The sequence below is a fragment of the Saccopteryx bilineata genome, chromosome 3 (assembly GCF_036850765.1).
Source record: "Saccopteryx bilineata isolate mSacBil1 chromosome 3, mSacBil1_pri_phased_curated, whole genome shotgun sequence".
Classification (NCBI taxonomy): Eukaryota; Metazoa; Chordata; class Mammalia; order Chiroptera; family Emballonuridae; genus Saccopteryx; species Saccopteryx bilineata.
In genome coordinates, this window is record NC_089492.1 from 292,230,273 (window position 1) to 292,248,750 (window position 18,478).

The 18,478-nt window shown below is 54.8% G+C and overlaps 1 protein-coding gene across 2 annotated transcripts in view; it reads right to left on the minus strand.

The window, feature by feature from the left end:
• Positions 1-18,478, minus strand: part of PRKCZ (protein kinase C zeta) — an 82,909-nt gene that overhangs the window by 25,335 nt on the left and 39,096 nt on the right. For both annotated transcript variants that reach the window (XM_066270665.1, XM_066270666.1), the window contains 2 exons: positions 3,860-3,945; positions 707-838 (listed from right to left, as the gene is read on the minus strand). In XM_066270665.1, the coding sequence (XP_066126762.1) occupies positions 707-838; positions 3,860-3,945 (218 nt within the window). The remainder of the gene's footprint in view (positions 1-706; positions 839-3,859; positions 3,946-18,478) is intronic.

Below are 18,478 nucleotides of genomic sequence, written 5' to 3' on the forward strand. Positions count from 1 at the left end.
AAGCAGGCACTGGGCTCCACTTCCTGGCACCCGGGGTTCCACAGTGTGGTGTCAGAATGGGGGCAGCTCCCTATTGGTGGTCGTCTAGGCACCAGCATGGGTGTTGCCCCCCCCCATGACTAGTCTTTGGGTTTGGCCTCATTTCTGAGGCTAATGTGGACCTAGGGGACCCCAAGGTATGTGCGCCTTGACAGTTTTCGGCAGCCACGAGTGAAATGGACCCCTATCTAGCACCAGTCTGTGCGGGGACCCCATGTCCCTGAGCTCAAGCAATATCGGGGTGAGACCTGGATTCAGGTATGTCCATTCAGAGGGGTCTTTTGGTGAGGAAAAGTCTGTCAGCAGAGCCTTGAAGACTGGCCACCGTGCACAGTCCCAGGCTGGTGGTGATGGGGGCACACAGCTCATGGGGCTGAGCCTCCGACTTGCTGAGCAGCACGGGCTTTTGCCTTCGTAGCTCCCACGACTGGGTAGGATGAGCCACGGCTTATCCACCACGCCCAGCCCAGAGCAGTAAAGGGCCCTGGGCCCCCAAGGGCGTTGGGGGCCCTCAGGACTTGGGAAGAGAGGTCCCGTTCCAGATTGCTGGCCGGGGCCATCCCTCTGCCACTGACGGATGCCCCCTTCTCTCGTCTCGTCAGTGGCACAGCGTCAGGACCCCACCAGACAGGACGACTCAGGGCCAGCAGGGAGTGTGGACACTCACCATATGCCTCCTGCAGGTCAGCGGGACGAGGACGTGGCAGCGTTTATGGACCAGCAGCTTGCAGTTGATGCACCTGTAGCCTTGCCTCGCGAGACCCCATATCCTTTCACTGCACTGGCCGCAGTACGCTCTCTGCAGACAACAATGGTGGCTGTTACGCTGGGACCCCAGCACTCCGCAGAGCCCACAGCCACAGGCACCTTCACTGATTTTCTCAAAAGATGACATGGAGCTGGGTTGTCACCTAGTCACATCCACGTACCAAGTCCTACCTGGGCTCAGGTGCATCCCATGCTGGGGGAGGACCCTGCTTTGTGTGAGGGGCAGAGGGGAGGACCATTGGGCAAGGGCTCCCCTTGCCTGTAGGAAGGAGGGGTGGTTGTAGCTCCTGCTGGGCTGTGCATGGAACAGCGGTGGGGACCTGTCTGGGTGGAGGGACTCAGGCTGAGAAGAGCGTGGGGGAAGCCCCTGACTCTCATCCAAACATCTCACCCCAATGGAGACAGAGAAACCGACTCTGCCGAGCATTCTGCTCTAGGGCAGCGGGCAGTCGTCGTGGTATTTTTTTTAGTGTACCTAGAGATTTTTAATGGTCCATCTTTGTTTTTCATGGTTCTAAACTACTTGAAACTGGTGGTGATCATCAGCTTGTCTGCTGCTCCCGACTACATGTTTCATAGAGCGTGAGGATAAACGTTCAGCAGCCGTCAGGGCTGGCTTCTGCCACGCGGCACACGTGTGTGTCCGAGGTACCCAGGCTTACCACTTCCAGTTTTTTCCAACCATAACTCATTTACCTGTGTCAGTCCCTATTGGTGGTCGTCTAGGCACCAGCATGGGTGTTGCCCCCCCCATGACTAATCAGTCTTTGGGTTTGGCCTCATTTCTGAGGCTAACATGGACCTAGGGGGACCCCAGGGTATGTGCGCCTTGACAGTTTTCGGCAGCCACGAGTGAAATGGAGAGACCCCGTATCCTTTCACTGCACTGGCCGCAGTACGCTCTCTGTAGACGACAATGGTGGCTGTTACGCTGGGACCATTTCACCATTTTAAATACATTTCTTTCTTTTGAGAGTGTCTCAAATTACTCTTAGAGATGAAGAACTAGTAGCTTAGCCTGAGTTCATTTTAGAAAACCGGTCAAATTCTACACCACGTGGTCCTGGGGGGCCCTGAGAAGCCCACTCCTCACCAGGGAGGGGACGGGCTGGAGCGGGTGCCCCTGCCAAGTCTCCAAGAAAATCTTTGCCCCACAGATTCTGGGGAGGAGGACAGAGGGGCAGACACAGGGGAAGGAGTCTGTAACCTGCAATCAGAGATAGGGACGATTTTTCTCCTCAAGCCTACAGAGTGGGAAAGGCCAGTCGTGCTGCTGGGCCCCGGCAGGCTTCCCTAGGTAGAAGAGCTTCATCGTGGGCCAGAGATGCAGGAAACTGAGCTTTGCTGAGAGCCAGTGTGTGTGTGTGGGGGGGTTGGAGGACCCTTGCTCCAACACCCTGAATGGATGGGAATTCAAGGGAGAGCCTGAGCTCTGAGGATGGGGGGGGGGGGAGGGCAGGCCTGGCAGCGGAGTGCTGAGCACGTGTAAAGGCCCGCAGGTGAGCACCCAGATTGCTGTGCTGAGTTCAATTCATGTCCGCCCAGAACGGCAGAATGCAGCCATATTTGGAGGAAGTATTCCTGTAGGTATAGTTAGCTAAAACGAGGTCAGACTGGATTGCGTGGGCCCTTAGTCGTGACTGGCGTCCTCATGGGAGCAGGCACAGGCTAGAGAGAAACAGGGCAGGTAAGGAGAGGTAGAGATTGGGGCCCAGCTGTGGGCCTGGGAACACCAGGAGCACCGGCCGGCCACACCAGGAGGGAGAAAGTGGCAGGAAGGACCCTAGCATGGAGACGTCACGGGGAGCAGCCTTGCTCACAGCCTGGTTGGGACATCCAGCTTGTAGACCCTGAGAGAATGAGTCTCTGTTTTAAGTCCCCTGTTTGTGGAGCTTTCCCCAGCAGCCCCAGGACATGAACCTTCCTTGGCTGCCAAGGTGCCTGTAGGCACCAGCCCCCCACCCCCGCTGAGAAATGGAACAGTCACAAGGCCACATGAGTCACTCGTTTCCAGAAAATATAAGACACACTGTAGACACTAGGCTGCAGGGCCCTTCAGGTGGGTGGGCGGGGGCTGCATGCGGCTTCCTGCCACAGGAATCCCTGGGCAGGACACCGAGCACCCTGGGGTCATCTGTCAACTCCACAGTCACTCCTGTGTGCACGCAGGCTGGGACTGCATGGCCACGTGCCCTGAGCAAGAACCATGTAACTGGGCAATCAGGGTGCCCGAGACACAGACTGCATTTATCACACAGCACCACCCAGAAAAACCTGAACTAGGACTTGCACGGGTTCAGGAAGCCTTGGAAAGGCTCGCTGACACAGAGAGTGTGTGCAACTGGATCTGGACGGTCTCTCCACTAGGAGCTGAACAGTACACCCAGTCCACTCACTTCCCCTCCCTGTCTTTGCTTTTAAAGTTGCACAGCGCATTCAGCACAGAGCACCCAGCACAGAGCCCTCAATATAGAGCACATAGCAGTGAGCACCCAGCACAGAGCACTCAGCACACAGCAGTGAGCACATAGCACAGAGCACTCAGCACACAGCAGCCAGAACAGGGCACTCAGCCCTCAGCACAGAGCATAAGCACAGACCACTCAGCACAGAGCACCCAGAAAAGCACTCAACCCTCAATACAGAACACTCAGCACACAACACTCAGCACAGAGCACTGCACTCATCCCTCAACACAGAGCACTCAGCACACAGCAGCCAGAACAGAGCACTCAGCCCTCAGCACAGAGCACTCAGCACACAGCAGCCAGAACAGAGCACTCAGCCCTCAGCACAGAGCACTCAGCCCTCAGCACAGAGCACTCAGCACACAGCAGCCAGAACAGAGCACTCAGCCCTCAGCACAGAGCACTCAGCCCTCAGCACAGAGCACTCAGCACACAGCAGCCAGAACAGAGCACTCAGCCCTCAGCACAGAGCACTCAACCCTCAACACAGAGCACTCAGCACACAGCAGCCAGAACAGGGCACTCAGCCCTCAACACAGAGCACTTGACAGCCACAAATCCACATCCCACAGGGCAGCACTCACCCTGTTAAAGCGCTTGGCTTGGAAGAGATGGCCGTTGGCGCGGTACAGCTTCCTCCATCTTCTGGCTCCGCGGCGGTAGATGGATTCTGGAACAGAGATGAGAAAGGTGTAAAGAACCAGCACAGGGCCCGGGGCCCCACTCCACAGGCGAGGGGCCTTCGGGACAGGTCCCCCCTGAACGGGGCCTAAGGAGGCTGGCACTGAGGTGACAGCACCCACTGCTCTCTCTTTGCCTCTCCTCAGATGGTACTCACATCACGCCCCAGGTGGGGAGGATAGGGAAAGGCTCGCTGACACAGAGAGTGTGTCAGCAGACAGCAGCAGGGTCACTTAGACGGCCGCCCACCCACCGAGGGTTCGGCCTTGGAACCATCTGAGGACCATGTGTCCTGCCACTTGTCCTGTGCACCCTTCCCTCCAGGCATGGATGCCAAATGCCCCAGCACCCAGGGCCACGGTGCACATGAGCCACATGCTCAGATGATAGTAGTTATGCCTCAGTGTCTACCAAGGGCCGCCGGCTGCCGCTTCAGTCCACATGTGACTGATCTGACCGCAGCTTCTGTCAGCCCTCCCCCTGGACATGAAAGCCCCTAAGGATCCCAGGCCCAGCAAATCTTGGGGCAGGAGAAAAGCCAACGAGCTGGACACTTATGCTGAATCCTGGTCACCCAATGCCGCTTTCACGACAGGTATATAACAAATCGAGTCCCAGAAAGGTGACAAACCCTCTCCTGGAATCGCGGAGCTGAAGCCCAAGCTGGCACTGGCTGGTGTCAATCTCAGAACGCCTCTAACTTCGTGCCTTTGAAACCCTCTGAAATGCGTATCTTCGGGACACAGGGCAGCTTTGTTGCTTTTACAAAGTCCCAGTGAAGGCGTCTCAGGAATCACGGAAGGGCCCAAAGACACTAATGTGGAAATTGTAACGAGATGTTTTTAAAACAAGCAAGGGACGGGCTTGGGCTGGAACTGGCCGAAATCAGGTCATGGCACTTAACAAAACCTGCTTCTCCCCCTTTCACAGGAGACCGAGTCAGGAACCGTGCTGTCTGGGCTCCTTGGCAGGAACCTCACAGCTGGCGGGTAGAGGCCGGTTGGCCTGGCGACCCCACGGGCAGGTTGCATGCCAGGCAAGAACAGGGCTAGGCTGGGGGCAGAGCCCACCACCTCCCTCCCCACCCACCTTGGGACTCACACCGTGGGCTCAGCCTGGGGTCATGGGGGGCAAAGATCACTGATCTGCCCCTAGTGACCCCCCAGGGCTTCTGCCCAGAGGACAGGTTGCAAGCCCTGGCTTGCTCTGGGGAAGCCTGGCCCACAGAGAGTCTCTGCTAATGTCCACAGGAGTGACTGTCCCCATGTGTAGCACGCATACCCCTCGACTGTCCCTACAGAGCAAGGGCGAAGGCATGGAGTGACAGAAAGACGGGACACAGAGACAGTGGTGACAGGGAGGGAACTGAGCTGTCACATGGGGACACACCAGCATCCATGCTCTGGCTCTCCCTTCAGCCCCAGAGCACACAACATGTCAAACTCTAAAAATACCCCCACCGATACCGTTCAAATTTGATTACAGCTGCCGGGAACAGAAACCCAAAGCCATCCTGACAGAGGCTGAGGTGTGCCAGGGAGCCCACAGCAGGCTGGACAAAGCGAGAGGACAGGATAGCGAGCCCCGCGTGACCCCATGGGTGTAGAACACGAGTGACAGGACGGGCACCAAGGCGACACCCTAGCCTCCATGGCAAGGAAAAGTGATCCCTGCTATTAGGGCTGTATGTCCGTGTCCCCCAGGTTCACACAGGGAAGCCCTGAGCCCGAGTGCAGTCGAATGCAGAGACGGGGCCTCTAAGGAATAATAAGGGTTGAGTGAGGTCATGAGGATGGGGCCCATGACAGGGTAAGTGTCCCTGTAAGAATGGGAGGAGACACCGCATGCCCCAGCACCAAGGCAGAGCAGGAAGGTGGCGTCTGCATGTCAGAAGGGACCCGGACAGCATGCTGATCTCCGACATCACCTCCAGAACCAGGAGAAAAACGCGCCTGCTGTTTTGCCAGGAAGTCCCGGCGTTGTTCTGGGGGCCCAAGCTGCCTGGGACGCCGGCCTCACTCCATGAGCAGGTGTATCCCCTCCAAAAATTAGGGACTTAAACATGAGAAGCAAAATGAATACACGTTTTAGGAGGAAACATAGAAGATCTTCATCATCTGAGGGGGAGAGAAGTTCAGATGTTCTAACGTCTCCTACATTTTTGCTCCAGGAAACCTCGGTGAACAGATGGACAGTCACCGTATCTCGGGGTTCGTGGTCAGGGCCCCCTCGTTTTCCTCAGTAACGGCCCCACAGTACAGGAGTGTGGTGCTGGCCATGCGGAGGTGCCCAAGAGAAGCAGGCTGAGATCTACAGTGAGATTGAACCTTCCGCCCACGAAATCGTGAGGAAGGAAAAAGAAATCCGTGCTGGTTGGCCGTATCGCCTCAGACTGAGTGAGTTACGGCCCCCGTGCGTGAGGAGTGCTCGGTTAGGACGGGAAAGGCGTTCATTTGTGGGTGGAAGACGGAGCGGGAAACGTGTTCCCACGGACAGTGACGTGTTTCCCAGAAAGCATGGAGCCTCTGCGGGGCCCTCAGCAGGGACCCCCAAGACAGTGACCACAGTCACGTCTCTATTACAGTATGTTGTCGTAGCCATTCTAGTTTATTACCAGTTGTTAATCTCCTACTGGGCCTCACATGTAAGCTACACTCCATCACACGTGTGCGGGTACAGAAAAAACATAGCATTTGTGGGGTCCAGGTCTATCTGCAGTTCAGACATCCCAGAAGACCTTGAAACATGTCCCCTGTGGATAAAGGGGGAACGACTGTCCACAGTCCCCAAAGACCCCAGTCCCATGACCCCTATTGTTAGCTTCTAACAGGTGTCAAATATAGTTGTGATAAGTGAACAGATATTGACAGGTTATTGTCACCTAAGTCCAAGCTTTTTTCCCACATCCTTAGCTATCCCCTCATGTCCTCTCCCTGACCCATCTGCCACCCAGGATCTCAAATTGTTTAGTTGTCACATTTGCTTGGGCTCCTCTAGGCTGTGACTGTTTCTCAGAGGACCACGGCTCTGACGACCTCGGCAGTTTTCAGGATGTGGGTCAGTCATGTGTCAGACATCCCATCCCTCTCCAGGTTTGCCTGGTGTTTTGCTCCGGACCGGACCCGGGTTACAGCCTCCCCATCTTCTGCATCAGCTGAGCACCATCCTGGAAAAACCCACATCCGCAAAGGCAGCTACCAAACCCCAAACCGGTCCGACTCTGGCATCTCTACTGGAAGATCTCCAAGGTGACCACCAGGTCCCCTCTCTTCGGCCAGTGCCATCAGCCTCCTGGGCTGTCGGCTCAATAACAGTCACATTTTTAGCATCTAGGTTTCTGCTCGGAAAGTCACATACCTAGTCTGGCTGGAAGGGACAGCCAGAGCAAAGAAGAAAGAAAAGGGCAGTGTCCCCAAAGAACATGTGTGTGGAGTGAGGGGCGGGTGCCCTGGGGACGACCTGCCGGGTGGCTGTGTCCACCTTCTCACTGGACTGATGTCTGTGGAGATGAGGTGGGAAATGGGCCAAAGATAAGCAGGCAAGCGGGAAAGACCTCTCGGGGACAGGGGACAGGGGACATGGGGACGGGCACGGGACACAGCCTGCTCAGCCTCAGCCCTGGGGAAGCTCTGGCCACACCCTGCACACTTGTTCTGCTGGGACCATCTTGGTCCTGGGGGTCACTCTGGGGTGGAGCTGTTCGCAGGCAGGCGCCCACTGGCCCCTGGAGCTTACAAGGTCACCTAGCTGGCCCATGCTTTCTGCGAACAGGACCCACAGTGCGTGGCAGAGAGGCCCGATGGCTGCCACAGCCATCCGGCCTCCGGCTTCCCTCTCAGCCTCCACGCCTTCACCTTCAAAAGCGGCTCTTAGCTGGGCTGAAACTCTATAATTAGGACGCGGCAGGGAATTTTAACCAGCCGTTTCCATAGCAATCTGGCATTTTGACGGCTCCGACTAGGGGAAGAAAATACATTTTAAAAACTGAGCCGAGAGCAACAGGCTGAGAAGCCAACTGCGTGTCCCTCAGACGTGGGGATGCATGTGGCCATGCCACTTCCCAGAGCAGGACAGGATGGCAGTCAAAGCCTCCCTTGTGCACTAGACACTGACCACTGCCGGGTGACCTGCCCAGCCCTGCAGGGCCTGGGCACAGTGCGCGGGAATAATGCCGAGCATGGCCATGAAGCCGGCCAGGAGCCTGGGACCATAGCGGCTGGAGCAGGTGCAGCACACAGGGCCGGACATGCCTCCAGGCCAGCTTCCTCATGGGGAGCAGCAGCCACAAAGTCCGCAACCCAGGAGGGCACAGCCACCCGCCTTTGTCCCCTGGTGTCCCCTGGATGAGGTGCAATGCCAGTTCATCCTACGAGAATATTTGACCCCAAAAAACAATAATGAAGAAGGCCATGTTTCTGGGACCAAGATGTCCTTCCTGGTCACTGGGTCACTGAGACTGCCGGCGGGGATGTGGGTGGGAGGGGCAGAGGAGGACGGTGGCCGGCCTCCCAGGGGCTCCTCACCGATGTCCCCTCGCCATCCAGTACCGTCAGGGACTGTTACAAAAAGCAATCCCACAAGATGTTTTCAGAGGGAGAACCTATCCATAATAGCCTGGCTTGTTCATGATATTTATGGCCGAAAAACTAATTTGTCATGACGAGAGTTATGTACGTCCTAATGAAACGGTCAACTAATATTCTCACAAAGACTCCACGGAAAACTCAGTCCAACTCCCAAGTAATTCACCCTGAGCGCAACACATTGCCACATGGAGGCTTCCCTTCATGGACTCACACACATAGAAAGAAAAGCACCCTGAGCCACGCACGGCCAGTACCACGTGCCCCCAACCATGAGCTGAAGAAACAGGCAGACCAAGACATCATGTGGGCACAGGCAGTCCAGTATCACTGTGCTTCCAAGAACAATCACTGAACACTAGAAAGCCGCTGCAGAAACAGCGTCTAGGCGTTACAGACCCGACAATAGCCAGCACAGGGAATGGACAAGGCAGGGAGGGACATGTCCCCAGGGCCCCCACATGGCCTTGGGCGTTTGCTGATTCCTTAGAGGCCAAACAGAAAAGAAGGCCCAGAATCTGTGGGGTCAGTACAGATAGAAACTGGGCTTCAGGGCAACTGAGACAGTCCAGAACTAAGGAATCATCTCAGCTCGGGCTGCTCCAGAGGGTCAATTACTTCCCACAGTTCACAGAGCTGGAGGCTGGAGGCTGGAGGCCTGAGATCAGGGTGCTGAGACAGGCTGGGCTCCGTGAGCAGACAGGCACCATCAGTCACCACAGGGCAGAGAGCTGTCTGGGGTCTCTTTTTCTGAAGACGCTAATCCCACCCTCACCACCTCATGACTTCCCAAAGGCCTCGCTTCCTAATACATCGCATTGGGGGTGATGGCTTCAACACAGGAACTTGGGGGACACAATCCGTGACCCTCAGCTCTGGTCCCCCCACTTCCGTGTCCGTCTCACATGCACAACACAGTCATTCGTCCCCACAGCCCCTGAAGTCCTCACTCTCAAAGTCCGTCAGCTATCATGTCTCATCTAAACGTCAACCCAATGGAGAGGGAGAGACACAAGCTGTGTCCCTGAGGAGGCAAGTCCCACTCGAACCTGCGAAACCAGACAGGGGGTGTGCTTCCCAAACACAGTGCTGGGACAGACGTAGGTGCCACCCTGTCCCTTAAGGGAGAAATAGGGAAAAAACTGGAAAGGCCACGCACCCACGGGCCCACAGCCCAGCTCCGAAACCGTGCTAGACCTGAAGGCCCAGGGACATCTGCCTGCTCTGATGCTCTGCCCCCCACACCCCCCCCCCCCGTCCTTGGGCTCTCTCCAGATCCCAGAGGAAGGGGAACCATGGAGGATGAACCAGAAATCAGGTGTCTCTCCCTCTGAGGAACCTGCTGAGTCCTGGGCTTGCACGTGCTCAGGGCAAGAGGCCAGGAAACCCACTGGCGCAGCTGCTTGCTGGGCAGAGATGCCGTGGGATGCTCACGCTGGGAGACAAAAGCTGCAGATTGGTGGTCCCCGAGGACCCCCAGGTGCTTTTGCTCACAGACAGAGGTTAAAACAAGATGAGAGACAGAACGGTGTTCGTGAATTGAGGTGATCTATCCATGCTCTGTCTGCCAGAATAAAATTAAGTCTCTTCACGAGGAAAATAACAGCACACTGGCCCCAGCATTCAAAACATAGTCTCCGCTGTTCAATCAAAAACCACCAGGCACAGCCAAGAAACAGAAGCCAATGACTGGACAGGCCACAGAAACGGACTCCCAGGTGACTCAGATAGTTAATGTATTTTAAAAAGAGATAAATGAGAGAATGTTACCAGTGAACTGGCTATATGAAATAAAAAAAAGAAATAGAATCCTAACATTCCTTAGAAGCTTATAAATCCTGAGTTTGAAAAAGTACAATAATTAAAGTTAATAGGCCCTGGCCGGTTGGCTCAGTGGTAGAGTGTCGGCCTGGCGTGTGGACGTCCCAGATTCAATTACCAGTCAGGGCACACAGGAGAAGCAACCATCTGCTTCTCCCCCCTTCTCTCTCTTCCCTTCCCTCAGCCATGGCTCAAATGGTTCAAGCAAAGTTGGCCCCGGGCACTGAGGATGGCTCCATGGCCTCGCCTCAGGTGCTAAAAAAAAAAAAATGGCTCCCACCCAGACAGAGCATCGCCCCCTGGTGGACTTGCCGGGTGGTTCCTGGTCCAGGTGCACGCAGAAGTCTGTCTCTCTGCCTCCCCTCCTCTCACTTAATAAAAAAAATAAATTAATTAATGATTCAAGAGCAAGTTGGACAAAACAAGAGCAGGAAGGACCCAGGCTGAAGCACAGAGGGAAGAACCAAGGACCTGGGACATGTGGAGAAAGGACGGGCCCTAGGCCTGGGAACAAAGGAGCGCAAACAGGGCAATATTCAAAACGATCGCAGCTAATCTCTTGCAAAAGAGACAAGGATGTCACACCCCAGATCCCAAAGGCCCACAGACCCCAGTGAGGACAAACGCGGCACTTCCCTAGCTTCCACGGAGCTGCCCGAATGGAAGGATAAAGACCATTGGTGTTTTTTTTTGTACTTTTCTGAAGCTGGAAACGGGAAGAGACAGACTCCCGCATGCGCCCTACCGGGATCCACCTGGCACACCCACCAGGGGGCGACGCTCTGCCCACCAGGGGGCGATGCTTTGCCCCTCCGGGGCGTCGCTCTGCCGCGACCAGAGCCACTCTAGCGCCTGGGACAGAGGCCAAGGAGCCATCCCCAGCGCCTGGGTCATCTTTGCTCCAATGGAGCCTCGCCGCGGGAGGGGAAGAGAGAGACAGAGAGGAAGGAGAGGGGGAGGGGTGGAGAGGCAGATGGGCGCCTCTCCTGTGTGCCCTGGCCGGGAATCGAACCCGGGACCTCCGCGTGCCAGGCCGACGCTCTACCACTGAGCCAACCGGCCAGGGCCTAAAGACCATTGTTAACGCAGCTAGAGGTGGCACCCAATGTCCAAGGCCTCACGTGGACCACAGGCCCCGTCAGCTGCTCCCGTCTGTTCATGCCTCGGTACTGTCATCTCACCGCCCTCAAAGAGTCAGGTCCCCCTCTCCTCCTCAACACCCGTGACTTTGACCCTCCTCTTCGACCACATTGCTGACCTACTGTCCCTCGGAATCATCCCCCCAGCAAAGATTAGGCCACAACCACCTCCGTGTTTACACCCCACCCTTCCCTCCGTCCCTGATGCCAGCCCGCCTCGTGGGCATTTACAGAACACCCTTACTTTGTGCACCACTAAGAAAGGAGAAAACGTTGCCAATGAAACTGGGATGCAAAGGCGTACAGGGCACGCCGACCTCAGCGATATCAGAGTGAGTAAGAGGCCTGTCCAAAAATTGGTGGAATGAGGGCTCCCAGCTACACTGTGAGGAAGCCGTCCTGTCCTGAGCCCCACACGTCTTTTCCACCTGGGTGGAAATCTGGGAACCTCCAGATAGACAGATGGCCAAACAGGGAGCTGGACACACACACGTGCCAAATGTTTGTAAATTCTGAGAATCAAATCCTAAGAAGCAAGGTTTGGGGAGAGGGTCTGGAAAGGGTGGGCTCTGTCCCGGGCAGGGCAGGGGCCAATGGTGAGTTCAGGGAGGGCAGGGCTAGAGGGGAGTATCCCAGAATCCAGGCCGGGGGCAGCCTGAGTGGCAGCACTGAGGGACAAGGAGGGAAGTCCTCTCGGATCAGCCAGTCCTTAGGAGGAGACCTGAACCCAGGTGACCAGTGGAGGGGCCCAGTAGCCTGGTCCTGCCTTGTCCAGCCCTGATTCAGGCGGTCATACCCCACCTCCCCTAAACCTCGTCATCACCCCCCCTTTCCCCAAAACCCAGATCCTCCGCAGACCCCTGGTGGCACCAGCTCCCCAAGGCCCCCACGTCACACCCTGTGTGACTGCCTGACTGCCCGTGCTCCCGGTTCTCATCCCCACCCATGTTCTCAACTGTCCCTACCTCAGTGTGCTGGTGTTGGAGGGCGGCTTTGGGAGTGATAGGGTGTGATGAGGTCACCTGGGTGCCTCACCATGGGATCAGGGTCCTCATGAGAGAACACACAAGAACGTGGTGTCTGCACACTGAGCAGCCTCACCAGAACCCGAGGACTTACCAGAACCCGGCCCTGCCAGCATCCTGATCTTGGACCCCTAGCCTCCAGGACCATGAGAAGAGACCCACTGTCTAAGCCGCCGGTCTGCGGGGTCTGCTACGATGGCCAAGCTCACAGAGATGGCCTCCTGGGATACAGCAACCTCAGCTGCTTCTTATCTGACAGCCAACACTTCCCCCATCCACCCATCTTGGCAGCTAGGCTCCAACAATGTAGGTGTTCCTGCCCATCCGACGTGGAGGCACGTGGATCCACCTCCCACTCTGACCATCAACCAGTACCCACAGATGCCAGGACCCTGCGGGTCACACCCTTGCTCCAACACCCCCATGCCGGCAAAGCTCCTCCCTCATGCACGTTTACAGCTGCCTGCTGCCCGCCCACCCAACCGACGAACCGGACCGTGATGACCGGCTCTGTCTGCGCACAGCACTGGGACCCACCCGGGGTTGTCCGGAACCTTCCCAAATGTCCGCGCCATGCTGGTTCCCTCCCTCATCCACTCAGTGCCTTCCCACTGAAAACTACTTGTGCCCATACTGCCCTTGGGGAGTCCAGGGCTGGGGAAGTGCTCATCTCAAACCACGCTAGGATGACAGGCATGGCCCGCCCCACAGGGAAGACCCAGGAGGCCACATCTGTGCTTCTGAGACACCAGTCCAGTAGCCGCCAGGTCCTTCGTATCTCTCTCCATATAAGCCCCTACCCTCGGGGCGCTGCTGCTGGTGGTTTGAGGGTGGGCAGTGACCAACAGCACTGAGGGGCAGGTGGGACCCCAGTGCTAGGCCAGAGATGCTGCTGGCCCCACAAGGAGATGCCTGACTGAGAGTGGCCCTCCTCAAAAAAGCCAGCAGGGCAGAGACAGAGATGGAGCCCAGGTGGGTGTCTGGCAGGGGTCAGGGGGTGGGGTGGGGATAGGAGTAGGGGACCAAAAGGGAGGCCACAGGAGATGCTTGTTTGGATGGAACATGCCATACCTTAATTGGTTGCACATGTGACAAAATGATATGGAACCATTACACGCTCAATGGCTGCTCATGGGCTCAGATACTGTGCCCAGTTACACCAGTGGGGCTGCCGGGAGCCGGGCAAAGGGGGCGCCAGACTCTGCTATCCTGGCAACTGGCGACAGCAGGTATATGACCTGTTTTAATCAATTCAAAAGCAAACCTTGCTTTAAAAACATTTTTTTTTGAGACAGTTGGGGAAACCGGAATACTCGCTACCTATTTGGTGGTTTAATAAATGACAATAAATGTTTTCCTTCTTTGTCTTGGTGAGATAGTGCTGTTATGAGATGCCTGTGTTTTAAAATCTCTGCTGCCTGACCAGGCGATGGCGCAGTGGATAGAGCGTCGGACTGGGATGTGGAGGACCCAGGTTCGAGACCCCGAGGTCACCAGCTTGAGCGTGGGCTCATCTGGTTTGAGCAAAAAGCTCACCAGCTTGGACCCAAGGTCACTGGCTCGAGCAAGGGGTTACTTGGTCTGCTGAAGGCCCGCGGTCAAGGCACATATGAGAAAGCAATCAATGAACTAAGGTGTCGCAACGAAAAACTGATGATTGATGCTTCTCACGTCTCTCCATTCCTGTCTGTCCCTATATATCCTTCTCTCTGACTCTCTCTCTGTCCCTGTTGAAAAAAAAAAAATCTCTGCTGAAATATGTACAGATGACACTGCCTGGGATTTGGGGTTGGGGTCAAGGGGCACAAGCTGACCAAAGCTTAAGGAAGGAGCCAGGTGAGAACAGGATGCAGCATGCACAATTCTCTTCTTTTGTGGAGGCTCAGAATTGTCACAGGAAGAAATTTCTTTAAAATAGTAAGAACCTGATTTCCACTTGTTGGCTTTCCTGCCCCCCCCCCCCCCCGAGCTAGGAAGCTAGCTAGCTCTGGAGGAGGGGGTAGCTCTGCCTTCATGAGCCCCTTAGGTCCCTCGCCCAATGATACTGGAGAACCCACCTGGCCCTCTAACCTCAGATACAAGCCAAACGCAAATGAGACCAAGGAACCAGGTGATGTCTCCACGAGAGGTGACCGAAGAAATGACCAATGCAGGAGTCTTTCCTCCCTTATTCTGCTACTATCCTGGGGCTGTGCTGCTGACCATGCAGAGTCCCCACCTCAGGATTCATCCTGGTCCTCAGGGACAGCCAATATATACCCTCAAGGAAATCCTCCTGATGTCACTTGGTCATCGTCCCTGAAGCAGCACCCAGATGACCCAGGGGCCTGGCCAGCCCTGATCCTTGCAGCCCTCAGCCATGTGCCCACAAACCCCAAATCCATTCTGCTGGGACGTTCACGTAAAAAGACCTAACCAGACACTAGAACAACTGACCACCACACTTACTACACTCCTGGGAGGAGCCGATAGACAAGCCCTGGGCACAGTCCTGACGCCTGCCCACATGCTCTGCGCCCTTGGGGTCCTGTCTGCATAGCCTGCAGGCTCTTTGTCTCTGGTCACCTGCCGGCTGAAGTGCCGTCCACTTTTTCAGTATAGACCGGGCACCAGAGCCAGCTAGAAGGGCCATTCGCTCGCTACATACCTGGCCGTGCACGTTTGCTCCTGGGACCTTGAGTGAGGCGAAGGAGGAAGGGTGCAGTCTTAGACATTTTTTGTACAAAGTGAAAATAAAGAAAAAAGGATGTATAGGATGTTTCTAGGAATCTGTGGCGGCCTCAAACAAATAAAAACATAACAAAGAACTCAAAGCAAGGCCTCTAAAAGCCCATACCAGACCCCGAGGAAAAAATACAAATTGAAAAAAAACCCAGGCAGACAAAGGGATGGGTGCAGGGAGGCCTGGAGTCAGGGTCACGGCGGGGGGAGTGGCGATGGGGCCCCCTGACAACAGAGCCCAGTACAGAATTTACGCTCCACCACCCACGGGCAGGATAAAGTGCCTCTTCTGTGTCTGATCAAGAGGAAACAAGGGACAGAGGGAAAGGAAATCAGGCTGTTTTTCCAAACCCCCCATCCACAATCCTCCCTCGTGACAGAAGTCCCCACAGATAGTGACGTGATCCCAGGATACTGGTGATTGGTCACCAGCCAGTGTTGATCCTACTGTGTACCTACCATGTGTGTTATATATTGGCTAAGTGTCCACTGTGTAACTATTACAGCTACGTCTCCACCATGCATCTAGTCCACATCCACTATGTATCTCTGCTCTCTGTCATATCTATTTTTTTAATATTAGCTTCTTTATTTATTTATTTATTTATTTATTTATTTATTTATATTTTTCTTAAGTAAGAAGCAGGGAGGCAGAGAGACTCCCACATGTGTCCCGATTGTGATCCACCTGGGAAGTCCCCTATGGGGCGATGCTCTGCCCATCTGGGGCCGTTATTCTGCTGTTTGGCAACTAAGCTATTTTAGCTCCTGAGATGAGGCCATGGAGCCATGAGCAGCAGCTGGGGCCAACTTGCTCTAACCATTTGAGCCATGACTGCAAGAGGGAAAGAGGAAAAGAGAGAAAGAGAGAAAGAAAGAGGGAGAAGGGGAAGAGGTGGAGAAGCAAATGGTTGCTTGTCCTGTGTGCTCTGACCAGGAATCAAACCCAGGACATCAACACGCCAGGCCGATGCTCTACCACTGAACCAACCGGCCAGGGCCTGTCATATCTGTCATTTGCTTTTCTGATGTTCTTGTTTAATTAAAAAAATTAATGATTCTTTTTTTATCGCTTCATATTCATTTTGAAATATCCCCTAATTTCTGTGAGCAGTATATTACACATCTATGTATCTATTCTCTTCCCACTGTGTACCTCTGTATCTGTGTATGTTTCCACTGTCTGTTCCACATCTACTATGTGTCTGTTATGTGTACTGTGTATCTATTCTATATCTACTATGTCTCTGCTATGTATGTAGTCCATATCTACAATGTGTCTAGTCCACATCTACTATGTGTGTTACATGTCTACTATGCATCCATTCATATCTATTATGTGCCTGCTGTGTATCAGATGCTGTTCCAGACCAGGATGCACTGAATCTTTTCATTCTCTAGGTCTCTTCAAGGAGGCAGCATGGCCACCTCCATTTTACAGGCAGAGCTGTCCAGATGGTGAAATTGTGGCAATGTCTGGACTCCAGGACAATTCTGTCCTTCCAAAGCCTGCCTGATCCTTAACCTCCAAGTAACGGAGCTACAGTATGAGGGTAACAGTAGGTAGGACCACACACATACACACACACACACACCAAAAGTCCGATGGGCCTGGCTGAGGCTCAAGTTTGTGTCCCTGTGACAGTTTTCCCTTCCGTGGGCCACTGTTGTTGTGGGGCAAAGGACAAGCAGCTGTAGGGGCGCTGTGAGCAGTCCACAAAGAGCAGCCCGGAGCAGAGAAAGGGGCTCGCTCAGCCCACAAAGCAGGCACTGCTACAACCTTGTAGGGCTGGGGGCTATCGCCATGGCCATGCAGGTTCACATCGCATTTGGGCAGATGGTGAAGGAATTGTGGGGCCAGAAAATGGTAGGCCATTTTGTTTATTATAAAGTCTTGTAACGGCAGATGAGCAAACAGGCAGAGAAGACTGATTCACTCAGGGCTCCCAAAGCCCCAACTCATTCTCCAGACTCTTCTAGACTCACAGCCCCCACCCCCACCCGCTTCAGCAGGGCTCCTAAAAGCCCCTCTGCACTGCCTCTCTCTCTCTCTGCACTCTCCCTCAAACACAGGCTGGGGGAAAAGAACCCTTCTCCAGCAAACAACAGCAAACAACCGCTCCTCCCAAGCAGGAAGGTAATCTGCTACTTGCAATCTGCCATCCTGAGGACAAGCACCCACAGCCTTCCATAGACTGCACATACCTGGCGCTGTCCCAATACAAGTGAGCAAACTAAAACACACTTGTTTACCCAATACACCTGGTTTCACAAGAAGGGGGAAACTGAGGCATGGGGAACCTTAAGTCTATTGTCCTGGGTCCCACAGCTGGTGACCCACACAGACCAAAGCCAGCTGAAGCTGCTTGGCTCATGGTCTCAACAGCTGTGCTAGAATGAGTGAGTGATTGACATGTTTCACAACAAGTAAATCACTATCAGAGCCTCCCCACCAAGAGGCCATCCATCCCTGCGGTTTCAGGACAAGGTGCAAGGACGGTAGGGGGAGGGGCATCAGCATGTGCACAAGGACAGGGAGGGTGCCCACCAGCCACCCCCAGTCAGAGGACTCAGCTAAGTGTATGCTCTTCAGATTTCTCAAATCATGTTTCAGATCCAAAACAGCATTAGTAAGCTTAAAAAAAAAGCGGCCTATTTCTCTTTGAAATTGAGCTTTTTTTTTTAAAGTGAGAGGCAGGGAGATAGGAAGACAGACTCCTAGTGTGCGGAGGACCCGGGTTCGATTCCTGGCCAGGGCACACAGGAGAAGCGCCCATTTGCTTCTCCACCCCTCCGTTGCACCTTCCTCTCTGTCTCTCTCTTCCCCTCCCGCAGCCAAGGCTCTATTGGAGCAAAGATGGCCCGGGCGCTGGGGATGGCTCTGTGGCCTCTGCCTCAGGCACTAGAGTGGCTCTGGTCGCAACATGGCGACGCCCAGGATGGGCAGAGCATCGCCCCCTGGTGGGCAGAGCATCGCCCCTGGTGGGCGTGCTGGGTGGATCCTGGTCGGGCGCATGCGGGAGTCTGTCTGACTGTCTCTCCCTGTTTCCAGCTTCAGAAAAATGCAAAAAAAAAAAAAGAAATTTAAAAAAAAAAAAAAGGAAGACAGACTCCTGCATGTGTCCCAACCAGGATCTACTCGACAACCCCCTTCTGGAGCCAATGCTCAAATCAAACAATGTATTTTCAGTGCCTGAGGCTGCCGCTCAGACCAACAAACTTTTCTCAGCACC